At 37.6% G+C, this 25,849-nt stretch overlaps 1 protein-coding gene across 16 annotated transcripts in view; it reads left to right on the plus strand.

The window, feature by feature from the left end:
* The window catches only part of SYNE1 (spectrin repeat containing nuclear envelope protein 1), a 538,457-nt gene that overhangs the window by 227,678 nt on the left and 284,930 nt on the right, over positions 1-25,849 (plus strand). For all 16 annotated transcript variants that reach the window (XM_033235023.1, XM_033235024.1, XM_033235035.1 and 13 more), the window contains 10 exons: positions 429-595; positions 6,246-6,399; positions 8,601-9,229; positions 12,050-12,229; positions 15,587-15,737; positions 16,064-16,222; positions 18,091-18,273; positions 20,977-21,078; positions 23,829-24,032; positions 25,351-25,558. In XM_033235023.1, the coding sequence (XP_033090914.1) occupies positions 429-595; positions 6,246-6,399; positions 8,601-9,229; positions 12,050-12,229; positions 15,587-15,737; positions 16,064-16,222; positions 18,091-18,273; positions 20,977-21,078; positions 23,829-24,032; positions 25,351-25,558 (2,137 nt within the window). The remainder of the gene's footprint in view (positions 1-428; positions 596-6,245; positions 6,400-8,600; positions 9,230-12,049; positions 12,230-15,586; positions 15,738-16,063; positions 16,223-18,090; positions 18,274-20,976; positions 21,079-23,828; positions 24,033-25,350; positions 25,559-25,849) is intronic.

Consider the following 25,849-nt stretch of genomic DNA (forward strand, 5'->3'; position numbering starts at 1 on the left):
ATCTCTCTTATTGTTAGCCGTGCCCTGAGTCTCTCCAGCAATAATTTTTCTTTGATTCTCTTTGCCTACTCAGTCTCTTAGTCGTGAAAGAAATTCTACAGCTTCTAGATTTGCCTAACTTATAACTCAGACTCCAGAAAACTTATTCAGGTTTTAGTCGCATTGTATTACTTGATTTAGAAATGGATCCACTTCACCTTTAATGGAATGGAACCAAATTCCGTTAAAGGTTAAGTGGATGAACCAAATTCCATTAAAGGTTAAGTGGATCCATTTCTAAATCGAGTAATAAAAACTCTCTTCAGCCTGGCCCCAGTGACTTACATTTCACAAGAATGCAAATCTTTTGGACAACAGCCCCTTGTGTCACATGGTCCTTACTTTTCAGTCCTGTTGGGATGAGATCTATAATGTCTTGTATTTTTCAGGCACTGCAAAATGAAGTTGTATCCCAGGCCTCATTCTATAGCAAACTTCTGCAATTGAAGGAATCGTTGTTCTCAATAGCCTCCAAAGATGATGTGAAAATGGTGAAACTACATTTAGAGCAGTTGGATGAGAGATGGAGAGATTTACCACAGATAATTGACAAAAGGTTGGTTCTCAAAGATAAATCTTCTAATATTGTTCATTTTTTTAAATGATGAGCATATAAATTAAGAAAGCATAGTTTTGTTTACTTTTATTTAACTCGACTACTCACCTGATAACTACAGAAGGGAAGAAAACTTTTATTTTGAAAATCAAGGTCCACGAAACTGAGTATTTCTGATGAATCCCAATTCACAATTTAGTCTAAAATAAGGGCAAGTGTTTAAAACAGTTGAAATAGATTAAGGAGAGTAGGATTGCTAATGCTGTATTATTTATTGCTTAAGCTGTTTTGTATAGGAAAAAAAATGGTACCTAAAATTTTATCTCACATGACATTTCTCAACCAGAGGCATTTTATACACATATGCTAGTCCATTTCATTTTAATATAGCTATTTTGGAGACAGCAAGGGAAATTATTGATAAATGGAGGAAAAAAATGGATTAAATCTTAATTAACTAGGCGATTAACAACTGGCATCTATCCCTTTCCAATATACTAGAAAACAAATTTTCTCTTTAAATTGATGTTGATCACCCATGTGATCTTAGGCATTTAACCTTTCTGCCCATTTAAAAAATTCATTCATTCAGCAAATATTTCCTGAGTTTCCACAATGAGTAGCATTCTCTTCTATGTGTTGAGAATCTCAACAATAAAGAGTTTCATCCTTTGCTTTCATGGAGCTTATATTTATTCTATTATTTATTTATTCCTGTATTCAATCAATCAACAAATATATATCAGGTGCCTGCTGCATACAAGGTACCATATCAGACACCAAAAGCCATAAAAATAAATAAAACCTAACCTCAAATAATTTACTGATTAGTGTGGGAATAATGAGGGGTGAACACGAAATATTATAGGATCAAAAAAAGGGACATTTGAATGGGCTCAGAAATTTACAGAAAGATTTGATGCCACCTCTTGAAAGGTGAGCAATTATCTGTAAAACAAAGCAGTATCTGCCCTCTGCCTATCCCTTAGAGGGAAAGTAAAGGACTTTTAAAGTGATACCAATGTGTGAAGGCATTGAAAATATAATGCATGCATATAAGGATCATGTGTAGAAGATTTTGTAAATATTAAAATGTGAAAACTGATTTAAAAGTTGAACTTTGGATACAAACCATTTTAATAAATACTGGTTTTGATTAAGGTATTATTTTTAATACGTTTGGATTCTAATCTCCAATCGCCTACTATTTATTAACTAATTCATTTATTATACACACATTCATTGGTCCCTGATGATATCCCAGGCACCTTTTTAGGTGCTGAGGATACAGCAGTAAGCAAGGCAGGTACAGTCCATGGTGTGGAGAGAAGGGAGGAAGGAGCTGGGTGGAAAATAGATACATAACTAAATGAGTGAACAAACAAGACGATTTAAGGTGAGGTTCAGGATTATGAAGACAACAAAACAGGGTAGCATGGCAGGGACTGCAGGATGGTGTATCTTTAGAATTGGGGTCAAACAAGGCCTCTCTGGGGAGATGACATCTGATTAAGATCTGTGGGCTGTGCAGGAAGCAGACCCACACAGGCAAAGGGAGCAAAAATGGCAAAAGCTCTGAGGCAGTAATGAGTTGGTTTTATTGGGAGACAGAGAAGTCAGTGGGAATGTGAGGCAGAACTGTCAGATGAGACCAGATAAGTAGAAGATGTGAGGTTTCTTGTAGACCACAGTAAGGAGTTTGGGGTTTTGCCTTCTTAAGTGCAATGGGAAACCAACTAGTGTTTAAGCAGGACAGGGCATGCCCTGTTCACATGAAATCATGTCTACTTATTATCTAGAGAGTATATTGTAAGGAGGCAAAGGTGGGAGGAAGGAAGCCAGTTAGGAGGCTGTTGAAGGTCAGGCAAGAAGTGAAAAGGTTTAGACCAGGATGACGGCAGTAGAAATGGAGGGAAGAGCACAGAATCAATGTATAGTGTGTGTTGGCGGGGAGCAGGGAGTGGGGGGATTGCAGGGCCAAGGCCCTTGGCCCCCTAGAGGTTAGAAAATCACTGACATGAGGCAGATTAATAGAAAAGGAATATAAATGTATTTAATGTATATACACAGGAGCCTTCAGAATGGACGCTCAACCTCCATTGACATACAAAATATATACCATATTGAGGTTACAGAAAGATTGTGAGCTCAGAAAATGGCCCAAAACAGGTCTTCATGGTAATACAGGTTATTGGAGGGAGAAAGGAAGAGGCATGGCTAGCAAAACTGGTCTTGCAATGTAGATGAAACCTCATAGGTACAGCCCTCAAAGAGAATAGATGGTAAAGGTCTCTTTCAGGTCATCATGGTGTTTGACTCTCAGTTCATATTTCCTAGATCTGGACAAAAGCAGGGCTAGCTACATTAGTGCAGATTCTCTACAGATCTACAGAAACAAGTTTACCCCCCTCCCCACAAAAGACAGTTTTGCAGGGCCATTTCGGAATTTGTCAAAGATATATATTTTGGAGTAAAATATTTTTATTTCCTTCAGATCCCATTTTGAAACTTAAAAAATGTTTTCACATTTTAAAAGCTAAATGGAAAGTTTTGAAGAGATTTGTGTTAAAGTTTGTTTGATAGAGGTTGGGTGTGATGGCTTATGCCCATAATCCCAGAGTTTTGAGAGGGCAAGGTGAGGGAATTGCTCGAGGCTGGGAATTCAAGACCCGCCTGGGCAACATAGCAAGACTCCATCTCTACAAGAAATTTTTTTTGAAGTATCTAGGCGTGATGGCATGTACATGTAGTCTCAGCTGCTCAGAAAGCTGAGGCAGGAGGATTGCTTGAGCCCAGGAATTTGAAGTTACAGGGAGCTGTGATTACAGCACCGCACTGAAGCCTGGGTAACAGAGTGATACTTGGTCTCAATTTTTAAAAAAAGAAAAAAAGGTTATTTGGTAGAGATAGACAAAGGAGTGGAAAAGCAAATTAAGATAAACAGAAAAAAAAAAAAGCAAACTGAAATATATTGTTCCATGTCTTCTTTAGTCAGTCTCTTAGTCCTGAGAATAGATCAGTTCAGTTAAATAGCTATGTCCCATTCCAGAAGGTGGCACTGCAAATGGGCTGGGCCTCTATATATGATGCAGGCAAAAAGAGGCATTTCTAAGGAAACAGAAGAAAAACAAAGTTTAATATCTAGAGTAGTCTACAGACTTGTTTTTCTAGAGTTTGTGAAGTATCTTCAGATTGCAGTAGTAATCTGAACAGATTTTTCTGGATTGTAGTTCAGTTCAGATGAATGGTCAAGTGAACTTTCTGAGAAGTCTATATACCAGCAGGCACATAGGTTGTTTACTTACAAGTTTCTGTTATTTCTCACAAAGTTTAGCTGCCTAGCTTCAGTTTGTGGGGATTTAAGAAAAGCAGATTTTGAGCACGGTGACTCACACCTGTAATCCCAGCACTTTGGGAGTCCGAGGCGGGTGGATTACCTGAGGTCAGGCGTTTAATACCAGCCTGGCCAATGTGGTGAAACCCTGTCTCTACTAATAATACAAAAATTAGCCAGGTGTGGTGGCAGGTGCCTGTAATCCCAGCTACACAGGAGGCTGAGGCAGGAGAATCACTTGAATCTGGAAGGCAGAGATTGCAGTGAGCCAAGATCACACCATTGCAGTCCAGCCTGGGCAATAAGAGCGAAACTCCATCTCCATAAAATAAATAAATAAATAAATAAATAAATAAAATAAGGAAAACAGAAGGAAGATTTGGAAAACCTTAGTTGGAAACTTGTAGCCAGGAAAGATTCAGGATTCAGTCCAAATTGTGGGAAAATAATAAAAACTCAAAAACAATAAACAAAGCTAGAGTAGTAACATGCATACTATAGTTTCTTTAAAACTTATTTTTTCTCTCTCCAGCCCCCAATTTCTACCAAAGGCAAATCATAGTAGGACCAATTTATTTGCAAGATAAATTTTAGTCATATTATACTTGGCCTAATTATCCATATAAAGTGCAGCAAGATTAGTGATTGGCCATACAGGCTTTTTAAAAATTGGCTTTGCTGGTACATTTTTCATGAGGAATCTCAGATTAGATTTTCAAAAGTCTCTCAAGGTTAACCAAACCAAAGGTTTATCTGTGCCTGCAGATAATCCGTATGAATTGGGTGAATTCCTTTCTTCTCAAGGTCCCAATATAACTTGAGATTCCTGGACCTGTCAGAAAGTAACATTCTTTACTTACCACAGGTCAGGAACTTTAAAAAGGCATCACATAGAGAAATATAAAGCCAATCTTCCCAAAGGGCTTTTCATTTGTTCTATAAAGTAATCTCAATTCCTCAAAGCAGTCTGATCAGATCTGAAAATACGCCGTTCCAGTCAAAGCCTTGGTAAAATAACCAATGTTTCCAATTGTGTCCTATTACAAAACATATTCTTATTGAACTTATACAAATAACTATATTATCATACATTAAAAATACTCACAAATAGTTTCCGATTTCTGGAGAAATCAAGTAGAGAGAAAAAATATGCTACGAATTTTGCTCACGGAAGTGTAGTTTGCCCAATTTGTAGTAAGCTATAGACAATTCAAAGAAAAAAAGTTATCTTGACTTTGGAAAAGAAAACATAAAAAGAATCAGCAATGTTTCAAACAAAACGCCGCTAAAAAAAAGTATTTCAGGCCTCTATTAGTTCAGTCCCATGTAATTAACTCTTGTTCTGCTTAATGTTGAGTTAGCAAATCTGTTGAATGTATCCGCTTTTTAATTAGAGCCCTGGAAGTTTTTTCTTTTGAGACAGAGTCTCACTCTCTTACCCAGGCTGGAGTACAGTGGTGCGATCTCAGCTCACTGCACCCTCTGCCTCCTGGGTTCAAGCGATTCTCATGCCTCAGTCTCCTAAGTAGCTGGGAATATGGGTGTGCACCAGCACACCTGGCTAATTTTTGCATTTTTAGTAGAAATGGAGTTTTGCTGTGTTGGCCAGGCTGGTCTCAAACTCCTGACCTCAAGTGATCCACCTGCCTTGGCCCCCCAAATTGTTGGGATTACAGGCATGAGCCACTGCACCCAGCCATGGAAGTTTTTTCTTAGTCCAATAGTATAGTCTCTAAAGTTATCAGAAATCTGTATTTTAGAATACTTGTAAGAGTCCTTTCCATGAATGTCCTTAAAGAAAAGCAAATTTTGAACTGTAGCTGACTATAAACCACTTTTTGAGAAGAATAAAAGTAAAACAATAATTGTCTATGGATGACAAAAATCTTAGGCCAGCCATGGCTAAAGACACAATTGATTAAAAAATTTGGTTACTTCCGTGGCACACAGCAATTTAACATAATCATAATTATTACTGATAACATATACTAAGGCATCAGAATTATAGGAATTTTATTCAGTTTTGGAACACATGTTATACTGAGATGATATCCATAGATTAGATGTGCTCATAAAGAAAGGAAAAGATGAAGAGTGCCTCAAAGGACCGTCAGGGTGGATGGTGGCAATGTTCAGTGAGACAGGGAAGATTGTGAGTAAAGCAGGGTTTTGGAAGTAAAAAATATCAAGAGGTATAGAGTGTTCATGTATGACAACATTGCTTTTGCCCTTGGGTTAGCTTAATTCCCAAAATATATCATTAATCCTGTCTGTTTACTTATGGGACATTTTAACTTTAATACTTTGTCTACGTAGGATTAATTTTCTTCAGTCTGTGGTTGCTGAACACCAGCAATTTGATGAGCTGCTGCTTTCCTTTTCTGTCTGGATTAAGCTGTTTCTCAGTGAATTACAAACTACTTCTGAGATTAGCATAATGGACCATCAAGTAGCTCTTACTCGGCACAAGGTAAAGTGTTTTTTGTTTTTTTTTCTTTAAGATTGAAGAAGAATTTTTTCGTAAAAGAGTTCTCAAATTAAAAAGAGATGTTACATTTAAAAAAAGTTTAAATGGCAGGAATTTAACTTTTTATTTATATGAAAATGTTTTAATAATTGAGCATATGAGTTGAGGCAATGAATTATGCAGACAAATTAAGCAGATAAAGCCACTTCAGATATAATTGGCAACCATCTTAAGAAACTTTCTCTTCATAGTGGAGCAAATGATTTCTAGGATAAAGTGACAAGAATGTCCATTTTTAAGCTTCCCAGTTTGTTTCATTTCAATACTGAAAACTAACACTGAATTAAAATACTTTAAGGATATAGTTTTTCTGAATTACTATTCAGCTCTAAAGTGATTTAAAGCTTATTTCCCTTCTTTATAAATTATGCATATGGAGGGGTGAAAAGATCTTTCTTCTGCCCTCTGAAGGTTCAATTAATTTGAATCTATGAAACAAACTGACAATAGACCAATTAACAGGAGAAATGGCAAACACATTTATTATGTGCATATTGTATGGGAGTCCCACAAAATATGAGGCTCTAAGAATAACTAGATGACTAAAGTTTTTATGTTATACAGAAAGAAATAGGAGCTGGGGCTTCAGGAGGGTAGTAGGGACAAGTTATGGGAGGGTGAGGGGAGGAAATGCATCTCAGGTAGCATTCCTCAGAATTACAGATGGCATCCTGTGCTGAAAGTCTCTCTGAGTGAGATGTCAGACCTTAAGTGACTTTCCTATGAGTTATTCTTCCCTGGTTGATGATTATATTTCTTCTGGAGGAACTTGCCTTAGTCAGATAAAGGAGCATCAGGAAAAGCTCTTCTTTGAATTTGCTGCTCCTCAGGTTCTCTCAGTTTAAAGTCCAAAGTGACATATTTTAGGGTATAATTTTCTGAGTCCCCAACACATTATATCTATCCTAGTACCAGAAAACATTCGAAAATTCAGATATTGATCATAAAGCATTGAAACAACGGAGATAAGCTACATAGTAAGCATATAGCAACATTTAACAATAGAATATTTCATATTTATTGAGTGTTCACTCCTTGCTGGGTTCACTATTTGGTTTTGTGTCAGGGAAAAGCAACTTTCTTCTACCTTCAGGACAGGAGGTAGTTTTTACATCTTGGAGGAAGGTGCTCAGTGAATTTAGGCTCTACCCTCCAAAGAGACTGAGAGAGAGCAGCTATCGTCACTGATGTTTACATTTCAGAGGGATGGCTCCCATGTCCTTCAGAAAAATATTCCAGAGGTAGAAAAACTGGCCAGAGCTTCAAGAAGAGTTACATCTCAAAGGGGCAGAGAATGAATTCACAATTACAAATTTTCTAAAGTAAATGCTCTAAGAAAAAAAGAGGTCGGGATCTGTAGTCAAGAGTAAGCTATCTGAAGTTTAGTAGTCAATCAGGGGGATCTTAAAGTCATTGTTGTCAAGATTAAGATAGGTGATAATTTCTATTTAATGGAAACCCCTGAGAATATTGCCAATTTTCTGCTAGATTTTAAACATGATTTATTGTGAGCTAGTCAAACTTCCTATACAGAAGTCTTGCATAAAATAAAACTCTGATTTGAAACTAATTTAATGGAAAAAGATGTCTTCATGGATTTTGTCAACAGAAATTTTTAGTTAAAAAAATTAAACATTTAGATTTTTAAAGATGTCTATGTGTACACATAGACATCTTTTAAATTTTTAAATTTAAAATTTTTTACATACATGCATCTTTTAAAATTAAAAATTTTTTAAGTTGAAATATTAAAAATATGGGATATCTAAATACAAATATTTGTGTATAAATATATACCTATATGCATCTTTAAAATGTTAAAATTAAAATGTAAAATATATATAGGCATCTTTAAGAATCTTCCAATGTTTTCATTTCTTTTAACTAACAATTTCTATCCACAAAGAAATTTTTTTCACAGAATTAATTACATAGTGCCAAAACAGAGTTGTGTTTTATGTGAAATATGTGGATCAGCAAAACAGAAAATTTTGTGAATTTTCTAAGATTCACTGTAGATGATCTTTAAGTATTACACTATCCATGGCACTTAAAACAGATCTTCACATCACGAACCCTGTAGAATACCTCTGTCATAGACTGTAGTGTATCTGACAAATCAATAACTCTCTCTTCCCTTCCAGGACCACGCAGCAGAAGTAGAGAGCAAAAAGGTTGAATTGCAGAGTCTGCAGGGTCACTTAGCAAAGTTGGGTTCTCTGGGCCGTGCTGAGGACCTCCACCTCCTGCAGGGCAAGGCTGAGGACTGCTTCCAGCTGTTTGAGGAGGCCAGCCAGGTTGTGGAGAGGCGGCAGCTTGCCCTGTCGCATTTGGCAGAATTCCTCCAGAGCCATGCCTCTCTGTCCAGCATTCTCCACCAGCTGAGGCAAACGGTGGAAGCAACCAACAGTATGAATAAGAACGAGTCTGATTTGATAGAAAAGGACCTCAATGATGCTCTTCAAGATGCTAAAGCATTAGAATCTGCTGCTGTCAGTCTTGATGGCATTCTTTCCAAAGCCCAATACCATCTGAAAAGTGGGAGCTCTGAGCAAAGGACTTCCTGCAGAGCCACGGCTGATCAGCTCTGTGGAGAGGTACAGAGGATCCAGAACCTTCTGGGAACCAAGCAGAGTGAGGCAGATGCCCTGGCAGTGTTGAAAAAAGCATTCCAAGACCAGAAAGAGGAGCTTCTGAAAAGCATTGAGGACATTGAAGAAAGGACTGACAAAGAACGATTGAAAGAACCTACCCGCCAAGCTCTTCAGCAGAGGTAAAGGAAACTGTCACGGCCACTTGTCTCTTTTCTTTTGTATTTGTTCTGGAATTAACTTTTATGCAAAACTTTATTAGTACCGTGAAAGGAAAATAAAAACTCAGGACCCAAATTCACTCTGCCAAAAGAAAGAAATTAAGCTGAGAGCTGAGTCATGCAAGAAGCAGCCTTTCCTTTTGTTCCTAAACAGATAGATACAGAGAAAAGGTTCACTATCTCCATAGGTAGCTGCTCTATGCTCACCTTATCTTAGGTAAAGTGCTGATTTACTGAGCACGAGATGAATTCATAATTGACTATTCCCTGCCTGCTTCTTTTCTCTTGCAACACATGGATTAACCTTATCCTCTCTCTTTCCCCTCCAGCCCATTTTTCCCCTTTAAGTGTTGAAGCCCTCAAAATCATCTTTGGAGAAAGGTATAAACCACAGACTGTTTCTGTGATTTCATATTTATTTCTTCCAGGCATGTCTTTAACCCTGTCTCACATACTTTTTGGTTTACAGTACCATATTTAGCAACTTCTTTTTTTTTTTTTCTAACCAGTTTGAAGATAAGATTAATGACTAATTTGACACTTGAGAAGTACTAAAATTTCTTTGGATTTCTTAAGGATTTCCCTAAAGTCTGTTTATGAGCAAAGAATATATAGATCTTATTATCTATTTTTAAATAATTTTTTACTGATGGGAGAAAGGATTCATCTTCTATAACAAGAATGAAGGCAGAAGAGAAAGGGAGTGATCCTAGTAGTTTTGGTGGTAAAAAGTATGAGGGAATTCCTCCCTGGTGGCTGACAGCCTCTTGGTAGAGACTGGTGCAAGCTCATCAGTTCAGAGGCGAGAGCAGATGTTGGAGGAGAGAAAATGGTGTGAAACAGTTCTCTTGTAGAGGGTAGCTTAGGAAGATGATGAGCTGTCATTTGAGCTCTGTGTTCATTTCAAGTGAAACCAATCAGCTTGGCAGAGTCATTCTCTACAACTACATTTAACTATTTGCTTAGAGGTATGGAGAGGCAGAGGAGTGGGTTTAAGTAAGCAAAGCTGAGCTTTTGTCAGGTGAGTCCATTTGAGAAGCAAATGGGTCAAAGATAAATTCCCTTAGTAAATTTGAGAAGTAACTGTTTTCTTAAAACTGTAGCCTTCTTTTCAATCTTTTTTCTTCTTAATAGAACCTTCTGACTCCTGTTTTCAGGGCCACTTTGTCTTCCACTTTTTTCAGTGGGCAAAGAAACAACTGAAATGTATTCATGCCAAGGTATTCATGATTGATAAAGATTATGTTGTTCCTGGTGAGACCATTGCTGGTTGTTTCCTTTTAACCAGAATCAAACATTAAGTTGAGGATTTAGTCAAATGATAGTGGAGTCAATATTAGGACTGGGCTCCTGAGATTATACCCTTTATCAGCAATAAATTATCTCATTAGTTTAACAAATTTACAAAAGGGAATGATACTTGGGAAGAAAAAATAGCCTCCAGAATAAAAAGACAACAAGGTGCCTAGTGTCCGCTCACCCTGGAAGCCAGCAGTATCATTGGTGCTGCAGGGTGGCATGGCCTTCTTAGGCCAAGCAGACAGGAGATCCTAAAATTGCCAGAGTAGAAAGCCCAGGTTGGACTAAAGAGCCACATCAGTATCCACAACACTGCACTCACCAAAGTCACACATCGGGTGCAGAAAATGTTATATTGAATTAATGGACTTATTTAAATTCCAGTCATACTAATGCTTCACTATGCCACCTTGGGAAAACCTCTTCTCTTCTTGTAGGGTGGGGATAATGAGAACACGTGCCCCAGCCACCATCTTTTGGGAATTAAATGGGATAAAACATGCGGACTCATTGTGTGAACTCTGCAGACCTATATCAAACTGTAAGAATGGAGAGTCAACAGCTGCCTCTACATGGCCACTTTTTTTTTCTTTGAAACAGGGTCGTGCTCTGTCACCCAGGCTAGAGTGCAGTGGTGCAGTCACAGTTCACTGTGGCCTCAAACTTTTGGACTCAAGTGATCCTCCAGCCTCAGCCTCCCACATAGCTGATACTATACACATGTACCACCACATCCAGCTAAATTTAAAAAATATATATTTTTTTGGTAGAAATAAGGTCTTGCTGTGTTGCCCAGGTTGGTCTTGAATTCCTGGTCTCAGGCAGTTCTCCCACCTTGGCATCCCAAAATGCTGAGATTATGAACATGAGCCACTGTGGCTGGTGATATGGCCACTTTTTAAATAAATGCTCTGATATTAATAGATTAGGGACAAAAATGATCATTTCCTTATAGTAATCTTTTCAACAAGGTAGGTAATTTAAATTTAATTATATATATATATATATATATATATATATATATATATATAGCAGAGCTCAGTAAAGCTAATTTGATATTGAATGAAACAACTATAATCCTTAAACATTATTATTTACATGGATCAAACCTCATGACCCAGAAACATTTCTTACCAATTATTTTACAGTAAGTATTTACCTAGTTAGCCTATGAGATCAGCCTTAGTTTTGAAAATCTTATACCATCAAAGCAAAGTACAGAGAAAATACAAACTTAACAGAAGGTTGATGGTGAGTATTAAGAATGACTTTCAGTGTTTTCTGAGGTAGGGTCTGAGTTATTTTGCAAAATTAACTTTAAAAGTACCTTTATCCATTGATAAACATCCATTTAATTTCTGTGTTAGAAGTTTTTCTACTGTCTAAATGAGTGCTTTATGGTCTCATCATGTATTTATGGAAAAGAAATATTCATTTACTACCTTTAGTAAGTTCATTGGAAAATAACATTTTAATTCACAGGTTAAGAGTGTTTAATCAGCTAGAAGATGAATTGAATTCTCACGAGCACGAACTATGTTGGTTGAAAGACAAAGCCAAGCAAATTGCCCAGAAAGATGTAGCTTTTGCATCTGAAGTTGACAGGGAGATAAACCGCTTAGTGGTCACCTGGGATGATACCAAAAGACTAATTCATGAAAAGTAAGTCAAAACCCACCCAGTTCTTGTTTTTAGCTTCCCACTTATTTTGTGACATTGGGACATTGCCTGTTTTGCATTGATGTAATCAGTAGTTAAATATCTTTTACCATTTTAGGTATTCTGTGTCACTTTCATAACATTGAAAATTTACCTATGTCTACAGAACTTTATTGAGAATGTTGCTTTGAGATAACAATTATAGGCCAGGCACGGTGGCTCACGCCTATAATCCCAGTACTTTGGGAGGCCAAGGCAGGCGAATCACCTGAGGTCAGGAGTTCAAGACCATCCTGGCCAACATAGTGAACTCCCATCTCTACTAAAAATACAAAAATTAGCCAGGCATGGTGGAGGGTGCCTGTAATGCCAGCTACTTGGGAGGCCGAGGCAGGAGAATCACTTGAACCCGGGAGGTGTAGGTTGCAGTGGGCCGAGATCACATCACAGCATTCCAGGCTGGAAGACAGAGTGAGACTCCTCAAAAAAAAAAAAAAAAATTACACGTGGAATTCAATTTTTAAAGCAGGAGTTGTCAACAGTTACGAAGTGCTACCATGACAGCCTTAACTTTTAATTTTATATATTTTTTTGTTTTGTTGTAGTTGCTTGTAATTGAGGTAAAATTTAAACATATTTAAATTTACTTTTTTTCATATGCAATGCTATCAGTTCTGACAAACTTATACAGTTGTGTAACTGTTAAACATCACAATGAAAGTTCTACCACCTAAAAAATGGCCTTATCTCTTCCCTTTGCCCTTAGCACCCCTGGCAATCGGGGATCAGTTTTCCACATCTATAGTTTTGTCTTTTTTTAGAATCATTTATAAACAAAATCACATAGAGTATGACCCGGCTTCTTTTATTTAATCTGCCTTCTTTTATTTAATCTGCCTTCTTTTAATTAGCACAACATATGTCATTGTGTATGTCAAAAGTTCATTTTTTTTTTATAGCTGAATATTCCACTGAATGGGTTTACTACAGTTTATTCAATTACTAGGTGATGGACACTTGGGTTCTTTCCAGTTTGGGTGATTATGGATAAAGTGTTTATAAACATTCACATTCAAATTTTTGCATGTATGTAAGTTTTTATTTCATTTGGGTAAATAATCTAAAAGTGAGACTCTGGATTGTATAGCAACATATATGTTTAACTTTATAAGAACCTGCCAAATTATTTTTCAAAGTAGTTGCACCATTTTGCACTCACACCAGTCATGTGTAAGATTTCCAGTTACTCCACGTAATTTCCAACACTTGGTATTGTGACGTTTTGTTTATTTGCTTGTTTGACATTCTACTAGATGTGTAGAGCCATCTCTGTGTGTGTGTGTGTGTGTGTGTGTGTGTGTGTGTGTGTCTTTAACTCCTCACTGTGGAGCAGGACTAACTCATAGGCATTGTGTCCAGAATTGGCACATTTTGTTTTTAATTTGTATATCCCTGATGACTGATGTTGAGCATATTTTGATATGTTATTTGCAATCTGTTTATCTTTTTAAATATTCAAGTTGGCTGATTTGGGTGATTTTTTTTGTTATTGAGGTCTTTTTTACATCAATACAATCCCAATCAAAATGCTCACAGAAGTTTTGCAGAAATTGACAAGATGATTTAAAAATGTATACGTAAAAACACAAGACCTACTAGAATAGCCAGTACAGTTTTCAAAAAGAATTGGAGGACTTTGCTGGCAGCTCTGGTACCTAAAATAATTAAGTAAGTAAATAAATAAATAACAAATGAAAAAGGATTGGAGGACTTATACTAGCTGGTTTCAGTGTGGTACAGGCTGAAGGATAAACATATAAACTAGTGGAACACAGTCCAGAAATAGACCTAGACATATACAGTCAATTGCTTTGACAAAGATATAAAGAAAGTTTGGTGGAGAAAGAATTATCTTTTCAATAAATGGTACTGGAACAATTAGACATTCATATGCATTTTAAAAAATGACCCTCAACATATAATTTACATCATGTACAAAGGCTTTTTAAACAAAATTTGGAGCATATTATATAATGTAGACTATTAATGCAAGCATTTTAAATTGAATCATGTTGTGCAAACTTTATTCCATATTATTAAACATTATCCTACATTGTGATCTCTTAGAGGTCGCACAGTGTCTTATCATAAGAATATATCAGGATTTATTTAATTATTGACCTTTTTTAACATTTTGGTTATTTCTATGTTTTCTCCTATTACAAATAATGGTGTGAAGAATATCACTTTACCTAAATCTTAGTGCACATAATTTTATTTCTTTGGAAAAATCTCTAGATGTAAACTTGCTTGCTCAACGGCATTTTATTCTTTTGTTATTGTTTCTTTTATGAAACAGTCTCCCTCTATAGCCCAGGCTGGACCACAGTGGTGTGATCTTGGCTCACTGCAACCTCTGCCACCCGAGTTCAAGCCTTTCTCATGCCTCAGCCTCCTAAGTAGCTGGGATTATAGGCGTGCACCACCAAGCCAGGCTGATTTTTGCATTTTTAGTAGAGACGATGTTTTGCCCTGTTGGCCAGGGTGGTCTCGAACGCCTGGCCTCGAGTGATCAGCCTGCCTTGGCCTCGCAAAGTGCTAGGATTACAGGCATGAATCCGTGGCACCCAGCCATTTTGTGTGTGTGTGTGGTGTGTGTGTGTTTGTTTAAAAAAAAAAAAAGCCTACAGCTTCCAATATTCCCAGAGGGTCTTCCATTCAAGTACTAACCAGGCTGAACCTTGCTTACTTTCACAAGATCAAACGAGATCAGGTGCATTTGAGGTGATATGGTTGTAGATCACCTTATTTTTATAAACAGCAGCTATCTTCTCATTTTGACAGTTTTCAGGGTAGTCATATCCAATGAGAATTTATTACATTGAGATGGAAGAGAAAATCTGATATATACGTTAATTACTGAGTAATCTTTTTATTTGTTAGTTTTGGGCTATGCTTTGTTTTATTGTTGTTTTATTTCCTGCAACATATCCCATTATGAAATAATTAAAACAACATGGAAAAAGACAATTAAAAAAAAACCAAAACATTTGGGTGACTCATCTATGTAAGTTTGAGTTGGCAAGAACATATATTGCTTCTTTGTCTTTGAGTTCATAGATTTTATTTCAATGGTTGTGTGCATCCCTCATTCACAGAGAATATTTTGGACACTGGAGTAAGTAGGATTAACCAGCAGCACTAGTTTGAGATCAGTATGTAGAAATATGCTTTTCTCTTGGTTCCAGAATCCATGAGTATTAATACCTTTATGTAGTGAAACATCAAGTCCAATTGTAGGGAACTCTCCCCTTTCCTGATACATGACACCAAATAATATATTTTCTTTAATCATTACAGTCAGGGTCAATGCTGTGGACTTATTGACTTAATGAGAGAATATCAGAACCTGAAGTCAGCTGTATCTAAAGTCTTAGAAAATGCCAGCAGTGTGATTGTAACCAGAACTACCATTAAAGATCAAGAAGATCTTAAATGGGCTTTTTCCAAGGTAAAATTCAAAATGTGTTTATGTTGGTATTCTGCTTTAGTAGATCTGGTTTTTACTCATAAAGCAGTTATCTGCACAATTCTTATCTGTATACTTAGATGTGGATAATTCATGCTAACAAGCTCAACTTTTTTTCCCCTAGGAACACTGACATTCTAGGATTCTAGCAACTCAAGAAAATGGTGTTATATATATTTGTATAGTTAATTAATATCAATAATTTCTGCATAGGGTCAATTATGAATTAAATTTCTTAGAGGCAAATGGTTTTAAACTCATGACTTATCACTGACTATTTTATTAATTAAGGAATCATTTATCCACAGCATGAAACTGCCAAGAACAAAATGAATTACAAACAGAAAGACTTGGATAACTTTACCAGCAAAGGAAAACACTTGTTATCTGAACTGAAAAAAATTCACAGTAGTGATTTCAGCTTGGTGAAAACAGACATGGAAAGCATCGTGGACAAATGGCTGGATGTAAGATAATCACCTGGGAGTCTGCAAATCGTTTAAATAATCACATTTCCCAATCAAATTTTTGGGCAAAGGGTTATTCAAGGACGTGAATTTCACTTTTTTTTTTTTTTTTTTGAGATGGAGTTTCACTCTTGTTGCCCAGGCTGGAGTGCAATGGTGCAATCTCAGCTTACCGCAACCTCTGCCTCCCAGGTTCAAGCAATTCTCCTGCCTCAACCCCCCGAGTAGCTGGGATTACAGGTGCAAGCCACTATACCCAGCTAATTTTGTATTTTTAATAGAGACAGGGTTTCTCCATGTTGACCAGGCTGGTCTCCAACTCCTGACCTTAGGTGATCTGCCCGCCTTGGCCTCCCAAAGTGCTAGGATTACAGGCGTGAGCCATTGCGCCCAACTGAATTTCACTTTAACATTTAGTACTAAATGCGAAATCATAGTCTGAAGAAAAACAGTGCTCACATAAAGTTTAGAAATAGTAAAAAATGTAACTGTTTTGTAAAACTTATCATCAGACTCTTGGGAATTTCACTTGATAACCTCAGTCATAACAAATTATAACTCTGAATGTTTTTCTGTCCCAAACTGTGAAATTATAGATAAAAAAGAAGAATTTATAAATATTCTACAGAATATTAAACCATAATATATAATAATTTAAAGCAATAAGGCTATAATTTTGCATTGGAAAACATTGCATTTGTAATTTACATCTTTGGGTTTTAGTTCTTGTTGTGTCACTTACCAGTTACGTGACCACAGAACAAGTCACTTGATTTTCCTGGAACTCTATATATCAATCCATAAATATTTTACATTACCTTTCAGCTGAAAAATTCAGTGATTCTGTTGACGTCCTGTCAAAATCTAGTTTCAGAAGTACTGTGGTTCCCCTACTTAAGCTAAATTTACCAGTTAGACTTTGATACTTGTGTAATATAATAAAATAATTTGGGGGCAGCAGAAAACCCTATATATATGCTTCCACTTTTAAAAGAACATTATTTGGCCGGGCGCGGTGGCTCACGCCTTTAATGCCAGCACTTTGGGAGGCCGAGGTGGGCGGATCACTTCAGGTCAGGAGTTCGAGACCAGTCTGGCTAACATGGTGACACGCCATCTCTACTAAAAATACAAAAAATTAGCCGGGAGTGGTGGCAAGCGCCTGTAATCCTAGTTACTCTGGAGGCTGAGGTGGGAGAATCCCTAGAACCCAGGAGGCAGAGGCTGCAGTGAGCTGAGATCGTGTCGCTGTACTCCAGCCTGGGAAACAGAGTGAGAATCCATCTCAAAAAAAAAAAAAAAAGGAACATTCTTTTCTTTTCTTTTTTTAGCATGCTTTTTTTTTGTGTTTATAACCTTTGGGATTTTAGTGCCTATCATTATACGAAGAGTGATAAACAATACTACTTTATTTTAATATGCAAAATTGGTTGCTTTCATATGCATTATGTTATAAATATGTTTGACTCTAATTAATGCTAATTATACCTCAACATTACAAATAAAAATGCCATTGTTATTACTTTCAAAAATAAATACAACACTGTTCTTGATGGACCTTTGTCCTGTAGAATTCAACCTTATAGTGAGTTACAGTAGATTCCAATGGACCTGTTGTTGTTAGTATCCCAATTTACAAATGAAAATGCAATGTCTCAGGAATTCATACATCTCTCCCAATGACAAAAGCAATCTATGTATTGGTTAGCATTTACGTGAGTCAGGTGCACTTATTAGATTACAATAATTTTTGTGAAACTGTTTGTCAGTCAGATACTTTTCTGATAAAAGAAGCATTGGTACTTTGCTGGGGGATGATCATCTTACGCCTCTGACTATGAATGCCATGGCTTCTGTTTCTCTCCTAGGTAGCAGAGAAACTTGAAGAAAACATGGATAGGCTGAGAGTAAGCCTGTCCATTTGGGATGATGTACTCTCAAGTAGAGATGAGATTGAGGGATGGTCAAACAACTCTGTTCCACAGATGGCAGAAAACATCAGCAACCTGGATAACCGCCTCAGAGCTGAAGAACTGCTTAAAGAATTTGAGGTAAATTGACTGTGTTGACATATGGAAACTGGTGGCATATTGTTGACTAGAATATGAAAACAAAAAAAGTCTTAAAAGTTTATTCTTCTTTTAACTTTTATTTATTTATTTATTTATTATTATTATTATTATTTGAGGCAAACTTTGGCTCTGTCACCCAGACTGGAGTGCAGTGGTGCTCCAGATCTCAGCTCTGCAACATCCGCCTCCCGGGTTCAAGCGATTCTCCTGCCTCAGCCTCCCGAGTAGCTGGAATTACAGGCATGCGCCACCATGCTTGGCTAATTTTTGTATTTTTAGTAGAGATAGGAAGGATTTCACCATGTTGGCCAGGCTGGTCTTGAACTCCTGATCTCAGGTGGTCTGCCCACCTCAGCCTCCCAAACTGCTGGGATTACAGGTGTGAGCCACTGCTCCGGACCTTATTCTTCTTTTAAGAGACATTGAAGAGCATTAAAGAACTCTTACCTATCTTTTGCTGTTTAATTTGAATAGGTTATAAATAAAAGGATTTTTCTTTGTATTTTTATCTATGCTTATTTAGGGCTCTTTAAAGCATTAGTAGAAAAGTAAAAGTCTATAAAATCTATAATTGTTCCCATTCATCGGAGAATATGGCATCTTTCTACTTAAAAACCAAATTGGAAGTGTTTGTAGTTTAGTAATATTTGGAACCTATTTTTCTGTATTCAAAAAAATCCCAAACTGCTCACTGAGTCCTTAGCATGTCCTCTTATTGTGCCAGGTAGTGGGTTCTTCCACTTCCTTTTCAAAAATGGAAGAAAATCGGAGATTGGAGGGTCACAGGCTTCCACAAGGGTCCCTGACTTTTAAAGTTCTAGTCACCAATTCACTTTAAACTTTATTCCTATTTCTTGCAATCATTTGTTAATCATTCTTCAAATTCTTAATGAGCACCCAAGATATGTCAGGCACTGTTTTAGACGTTGAAAATATAATAGAAAAACAGAAAGTCCTACCCTCATAGAATTTACATTATTTATATTACAGTATACATTATATATAAAATATCAAGTAGTAATTGGGCTATGATAAAAGTGGAGTAGGGTAAAGAGAAATAGAGTGAGGAGATAGTGACTTTTGTCCAGAGAAATATACATGAATGAATTGTATTACTTATTTGTCTTTGATCCAAAGAACATTCTCAATGTTTTGTTATCTAATTCCAATCTCTGAGGGCAATCAGAAGGAGAAGAAATTATTCAGACTAAAAGTACAGGCAGGGGTGATAGATACCGCAGTGTCCTCGGCTGTTATCTCTGGTGCTAAACTAATGTTACGGCTCCAGAGTGGCCTGCACTGGATCCAGCTTATACCAGCTTACAAAAGTCAATTGTTATATGTTCAGGAATTTTGTGAGCCAGTGTTAAAAGCAACCATTATTAAAAATTAAACTCTAAATAAATTTACAATTAAATAAGTTCCATTGAATACAAAGGTAATGACAAAAAACAAAAACATAACACTTTCCATTATTCTTCTACACATCACTACTGTTACCTAGGTCTTTGAGTTATTGACGTCTATGGTATCATGGTTGAAATATTTTAGAACAATGTACTACTGTGTATGTCTTCCACTCCGTGTGCTGTAACGTCATGTTGTAGCTTACCATGGTGGTAAATGCTACAAATGAGGGCTTTTTGTGGGAGGTTGAGAGGGAGTTGTTAAAGTAATCAACTACTCTTGACCTCAGAAATCCAATGATTCAGTATGCTTCTGAGCCACATTAGATATGACCAGGTTCAGTTAGTCACAAAGATGGGTTATTTATGTTACCCACTGTCCATGTGACACACTAACTAATAAAATCAGTGAATCGGATTCAGCCCAGTGCCCACAGAGCTGTTCCCGCTGCAGTGTATTGAGTGTAGATAAGGAGGGAGATTCCTCAGTTGCCTGGCCAGCTTCTGGAGAAAGCCAGAGGGCCTGACAGCTCATCACGTCTTCCAGTAAGGAAATTCCTTTCTGAGTTGAAGGCATCAGTAGGTTTGCTAGTGTCCACAAAGCACCAAAATACCATTTTCGAGAGGAATAGTTTATTAAATGCTCCTTTGTGGTCTCAAATAACTAATGAAGTTTACAAGCCTCTCATTTGTTTCATAATTCTTTGATCGTTCTTTCCTCTTCTTTATGTTACTATTGGTACAAAAAAAGGCAAAATATTATATATCGATTTCTTAATGAATCTGTTTCTCCTTTAATATCCCTTAAATTTTTATTTGAAATGTTTTGGTCATATTACACATAGCCTACAGTAACTAGGCACTCCTTGTTAGGCACTTCAATACTTGTTTTGAAATGCTTCTTCAAGAGTTTCATGCTGCCATAGTAACCAGTAATATTAAAGTTAATGAATAAACGACACTTAGCTTATTGAAAATCCCCACTGACTCAAGACTTTGGATCAGTGTTTAATTTTTTTCCAGCTTTTTTTCCTAATAAAAAGGAGTGGAGAGAAACAAAGTTCTGCACACTCCTTCACATTCCCAGCGGAAGCTAATTGTAACATTTTCCACGTTTCTACATCATGACAGCCCTCAGAAAAATGAAACAGATTTTATGTTTTACACTGGCTTAAAGTTGGGGTATTTTGACAAACTTAGCTCTTCTTGAAATTATTAAATGCCAAATATAGCATGTCAGTGTTTTTCATTAGTTATGCTTCTTCCCTTTTGGCAGTCTGAAGTTAAAAACAAAGCATTGAGACTGGAAGAACTGCATTCCAAAGTTAATGATCTGAAAGAATTAACTAAAAATCTAGAAACACCGCCAGACCTTCAGGTAAGCATTTTGTAATAACTGCTAGTCTTTCATCCGTTTTGTAATAACTACCATATACTAGACTTTCTGTCTCTCTCTCTATCTGTGTGTGTGTAGATACGTATCATCTATATATGATATATGTATATATATATATATCTCCTTTATATGTCCTTGATGTTATCATCATCACCCTAATTCCAAGGAAACATGTGGATCATATCAGACATGGGGGCCAAAATATTAATATATTTTCTCATTCCTTGGGCCAGTATTAATAGCATATTTCTAACTTGAATATTATAATAAGGGTAGTTCTTTTTTTTCCTACTGAATTTCGGAAGCATTATCAGCCAAGTTGCCTCATGGACCATTTCATGTCTAGACAGGAACAGAACCCCCTCTTTTTTTGGTGTTTTTGATGTTGGTTGGTTGGTTGTTTTATGAGACAGGGTCTCACTCTGTCACCCAGGCTGGAGTGCAGTGGTGCAATCTCGGCTCACCGCAACCTCTGCCTCCCAAGTTCAAGCAATCCTCCCACCTCAGCCTCCCTAGTAGCTGAGACTACAGGCATGCGCCATCATGGAAGGCTAATATTTTAAATTTTTTATAGACAGGAGATTTCACCATGTTGCCAAGGCTGGGCTTGTACTCCTGAACTTGTGCAATCTGCCTGCCTTGGCCTCCCAAAGTGCTAGGATTACAGGTGTGAGCCACCACGCCCAGCCTAGAAAGCCCTCTTATGAATGTTGATATTCTTATTGATATTTTCCTAATGCTGTTACTCAATAACTGGATTTAGAGGGATCACCACTGTAAACCTCCCTTCATGGCCCTTCAGATGGCACAAATCCATGGGAACCATGAAGCAGGCCGGGGTAGATCAGCACTGGTCAGGACACCTGGGCTATTTCAGGGCCCAAGCCCTGGAAGCATCCAGCATGGTGGGTCTCTTTGGGCTGCCAGCCCCACTGGCTCCAGGCTCAGGATTCTGCTACATCCCTTTAGCTTCTGGATGTGTTACTGCTTTTGTCAATTTTCTTTTCTTCTTCTTGTGCCTTTGTCTTTGATTTGCTGCTTTGGGTCAAGCAACCAAGCTAGTTGATCAGTTATGCTTTTGCTCTGACCCAAGACTCCTTGTTCATCAGTACCATTGGGGATGATATACATGCACAGGAATGCTAGAAGTTTCATTTGAAGTAAGAAGACACAAAGGAGGTGCTATTCATATGTAAAAAAGATAAAGAGTCCTTATGCATGCCACCTGTGTTGGGGATATCAATGGTTAACAGTTGGACTTTTGCAAAGTTGAGGCAGGATCTTCAGAGAGAGTTATTGATGTACTCTAGTCTTCTCTTTCTTCCTTTATCTCTCTCTCCTTTTCTCTCTCTCTCTGTCTCTCTCACACACACACGCGCGCGTGTGCACATACACACAACCCTATGTATACTCAAGAAAGTGTGAGGGGGTGGCTTACCTTACCTCCAGCAGTGCCACCTGGAGAATGGGATATTTGTCCCCTGTATTTGGCAGGCACGGGAGTCTGATTTCTATCCCCCCAAGAATCCTAAAAGTGACAGACAGGCTGGCTAACTGCTGCTATATTTGCCAAAGGATAAATGATGGCTTGGGGAGACCTGCTCCTGAAGGTTAGTTGGAGGTGAATGCTAGAGTGTGACCTCTGGCCCAAATGTGAACCAGGAGAGGAAAAGAAAGGAAGACACCACCATTTGAAGATATTATAGGTCGTCTAAGAAGGCTATCTGGGGGATAAACAGACCTTAGCAATGAGAAGTTAAAGAAAGGCCTACAGGCTGAGGAATGAGAAAGTAGCCAAAGAAGAGTGCACTGTCGCGTTTAGGGAACTTCAGTGGGAAGTGCAAGCATGAGAAAAGTCAGAAAAACCCACAGACCAAGGCCTATGGGAGGAGGAATGAATGCTAAACCTTGTCTGGCCTAGAGGGCACAGATGCCCATCCAGTGAGTCAGAACCCCTCACCTGCTTCCTGCTAGTCCAAGCCTACAGGAGAAAGACGCCTTACACAGGGTGGCAGAATAGAAATAAAACAAAGGAAGAGAAAGAAAGACATTTACTCCCTTCCACACTATGGGCCTCCTGCTCCCAGCAGATCTGAAGTGGGGGTAAGAATAAAAGCCTTCAATTTAAGTTAAGTTCAAAATTTTCATTACCAAATAGGCCAGGATGTTTGAATTGTGGAATTGAGACTGTTTTTCAATGTATAGTGACTATATGTCCTTTGACTAACTAGGGGGCCATAGAAGTCGACTCTCCTGAGCTATATCATCCAGGGAAAAGAGAAGAACTAGCCCCATTGAATATTTTAAAGCAACAGTGGAGACAAAAATAAAATTGTTTTATGTAAAATCCTACAGTGATGTTTGCCCCAGACAGTGTTACATCTGAGCAGACAACGGGTGTTTCCAGGGAGAATCAAGAGCAGATTTTTGGTCACCACCTGGGAATTTTCAGTAGGTCTAGCTCTGCTTTCAGAATGCCCTCTCACATCTTCCCTGGAACCTCAGTTAGAGCTGCCACTCTCCCATCCAGTGTTAACACAATCCTTCCTCTTTCTATTTGCCTGTCACTTCATATGTTTGGCAACTGTGTCCACTGATTTTCCTTCTTGTAAAGGCATGTTAGCATTGGAGCTGGCTTCCATAATGAGACTTGTGTGGCTTTGAACAATTACATGAACAGAATTTCTACTGAATGAGTGGAGATCTTGATGAAATCTTGTTTGGTTATTTAGTTTATAGAAGCACACTTAAGACAGAAACTGGAGCATGCCAAAGAAATAACTGAAGTAGCAAAAGGAACCCTGAAGGATTTCACTGCTCAAAGTACACAGGTGGAGAAGTTTATTAATGACATAACAACATGGCTCGCAAAAGTGGAAGAATCATTGATGAACTGTGCCCAAACCGAGACTTGTGAAGGATTGAAAAAAGTCAAGGTAGGTAATAAACTATCATTAAGTGCTTCCATTCGAATGGTGATAGTAGTTCTCCTGTTTTGTGGTGACTATAATAAAAAATATAACCTCTGCTCTCAGTTACCCATATGAACAGCAGACCAACTTATTTATGACATTGAACACAGCAAAGTAAGCAATGAAGAACTGAATGCAGGTGTTCAGAAATCAAAAATGAATACCTTGAAAATAGAAAGCATGTGTTGCTGTAGCACCTGCTCATAGTCTACGCTTGTTTAAAGTTTTTTTTTTTTCTTCTTTTTTATAAAAGGGTGGAGCCTGTGGAAGAACTATTTGACTTCCACAAATTTTCAGACTTGAGTATCCGATAGTTTTTCATCACTTAATTATATTTATTAGCCACTATGACTGCTTTCTTCGAGAGAATATATATTTTTTGTAAAAGAAGAAGTTGAGAAAACATTACATTTCCATGTTTTCTATTTTTTTATTTTTATTTTTTGAGATGGAGTCTCGCTCTGTCACCCAGGCTGGAGTGCAGTGGCACACTCTGGGCTCACTGCAACCTCCCCTCCCAGGTTCAAGTGATTCTCCTACCACAGCCTCCCCAGTAGCTGGGATTACAGGCACCCACCACCATGCCCAGCTCAGTTTTGTATTTTCAGTAGAGATGAGGTTTCATCATGTTGGCCAGGCTCGTCTTGAACTCCTGACCTCAAGTGATCCACCGGCCTCAGCCTCCCAAAGTTTTGGAATTATGGGTGTGAGCCACCTCCTGGCCCATTTTCATGTTTTCTATCCATATTAATAGATAACATTCCTAATCAGCTATCTGTAAAGGACATGCATTAAGTTGACTTTTCAACAAATGCATTTGTTCTCTTTTAGCATATTTCCTTACTGTACTAGAAACTGAGGTTTTTTGTCTTTTTTTTTTTTAAATTAACTACTGGTGCTTTTGGTAAGCATGTGACTCTGAAACAAAGTTCAAGTGTCTCATTGAAGAATGTGAACTATGATGGTCTCTAATCAACTGATTAAACCCAAGATCATGGACTGGAATCTATAAGGACCTATTCAGTTTGCTTGAAATGCTAGATTACACCTCATCTCCTAACTGCTTCCCAACAGCTGTTTGTTTCCACGGAGAACTTGGCAAAATTCTGAAAGAATCAATGCAGATCTAGTACAAGTACTCAAAAACTTGCACCAAAATGTATACACCATGGAGTGGATTCAATAATATCAATTTCAGATTGTAAAAAAGTACCATAGTGAAGTAAATGGAGTATTTCTCTCAAGTTATGAATATCCTTCATAATCTACTTTTATTCTGTAGGATATACAAAAAGAACTTCAAAGTCAACAAAGCAATATCAACTCCACCCAAGAAAATCTCAATAGCTTGTGCCGCAAGTACCACTCAGCTGAGTTAGAGAGCCTGGGCTGTGCAATGACTGGTCTGATAAAGAAACATGAAGCTGTAAGCCAGTTGTGCTCCAAAACCCAGGCCAGCCTGCAGGAATCTCTGGAAAAACACTTCAGTGGTGAGTTCTGAGGGGCCTTAGCGTGAGAAGTTTGTTTCCGAGAAAGAATCCAAACCAAATGCTGCCTAGAAACTGCCAGCAAAAGTTTGAGGAAACTTTCCAGAAGGGTATCATTTCAAATTCATTTGTGCTTTGCGATTCAAGCAATAGAAGTGCTGTGCTGGAGGCTCTCACACTATGCAGAATTTTGTCTTTCTTTTTCCTCTTTTTCCCAAGAAAGCAAGAGTCCACTGACTTGATGATTCTGAATTTCGTCTGCGTTTTCTCTATATAGCTCATGTGTGTGGAAAA

The sequence above is a fragment of the Trachypithecus francoisi genome, unplaced genomic scaffold (genome assembly GCF_009764315.1).
Source record: "Trachypithecus francoisi isolate TF-2019V2 unplaced genomic scaffold, Tfra_2.0 Lachesis_group15, whole genome shotgun sequence".
In the NCBI taxonomy this organism is placed as follows: Eukaryota; Metazoa; Chordata; class Mammalia; order Primates; family Cercopithecidae; genus Trachypithecus; species Trachypithecus francoisi.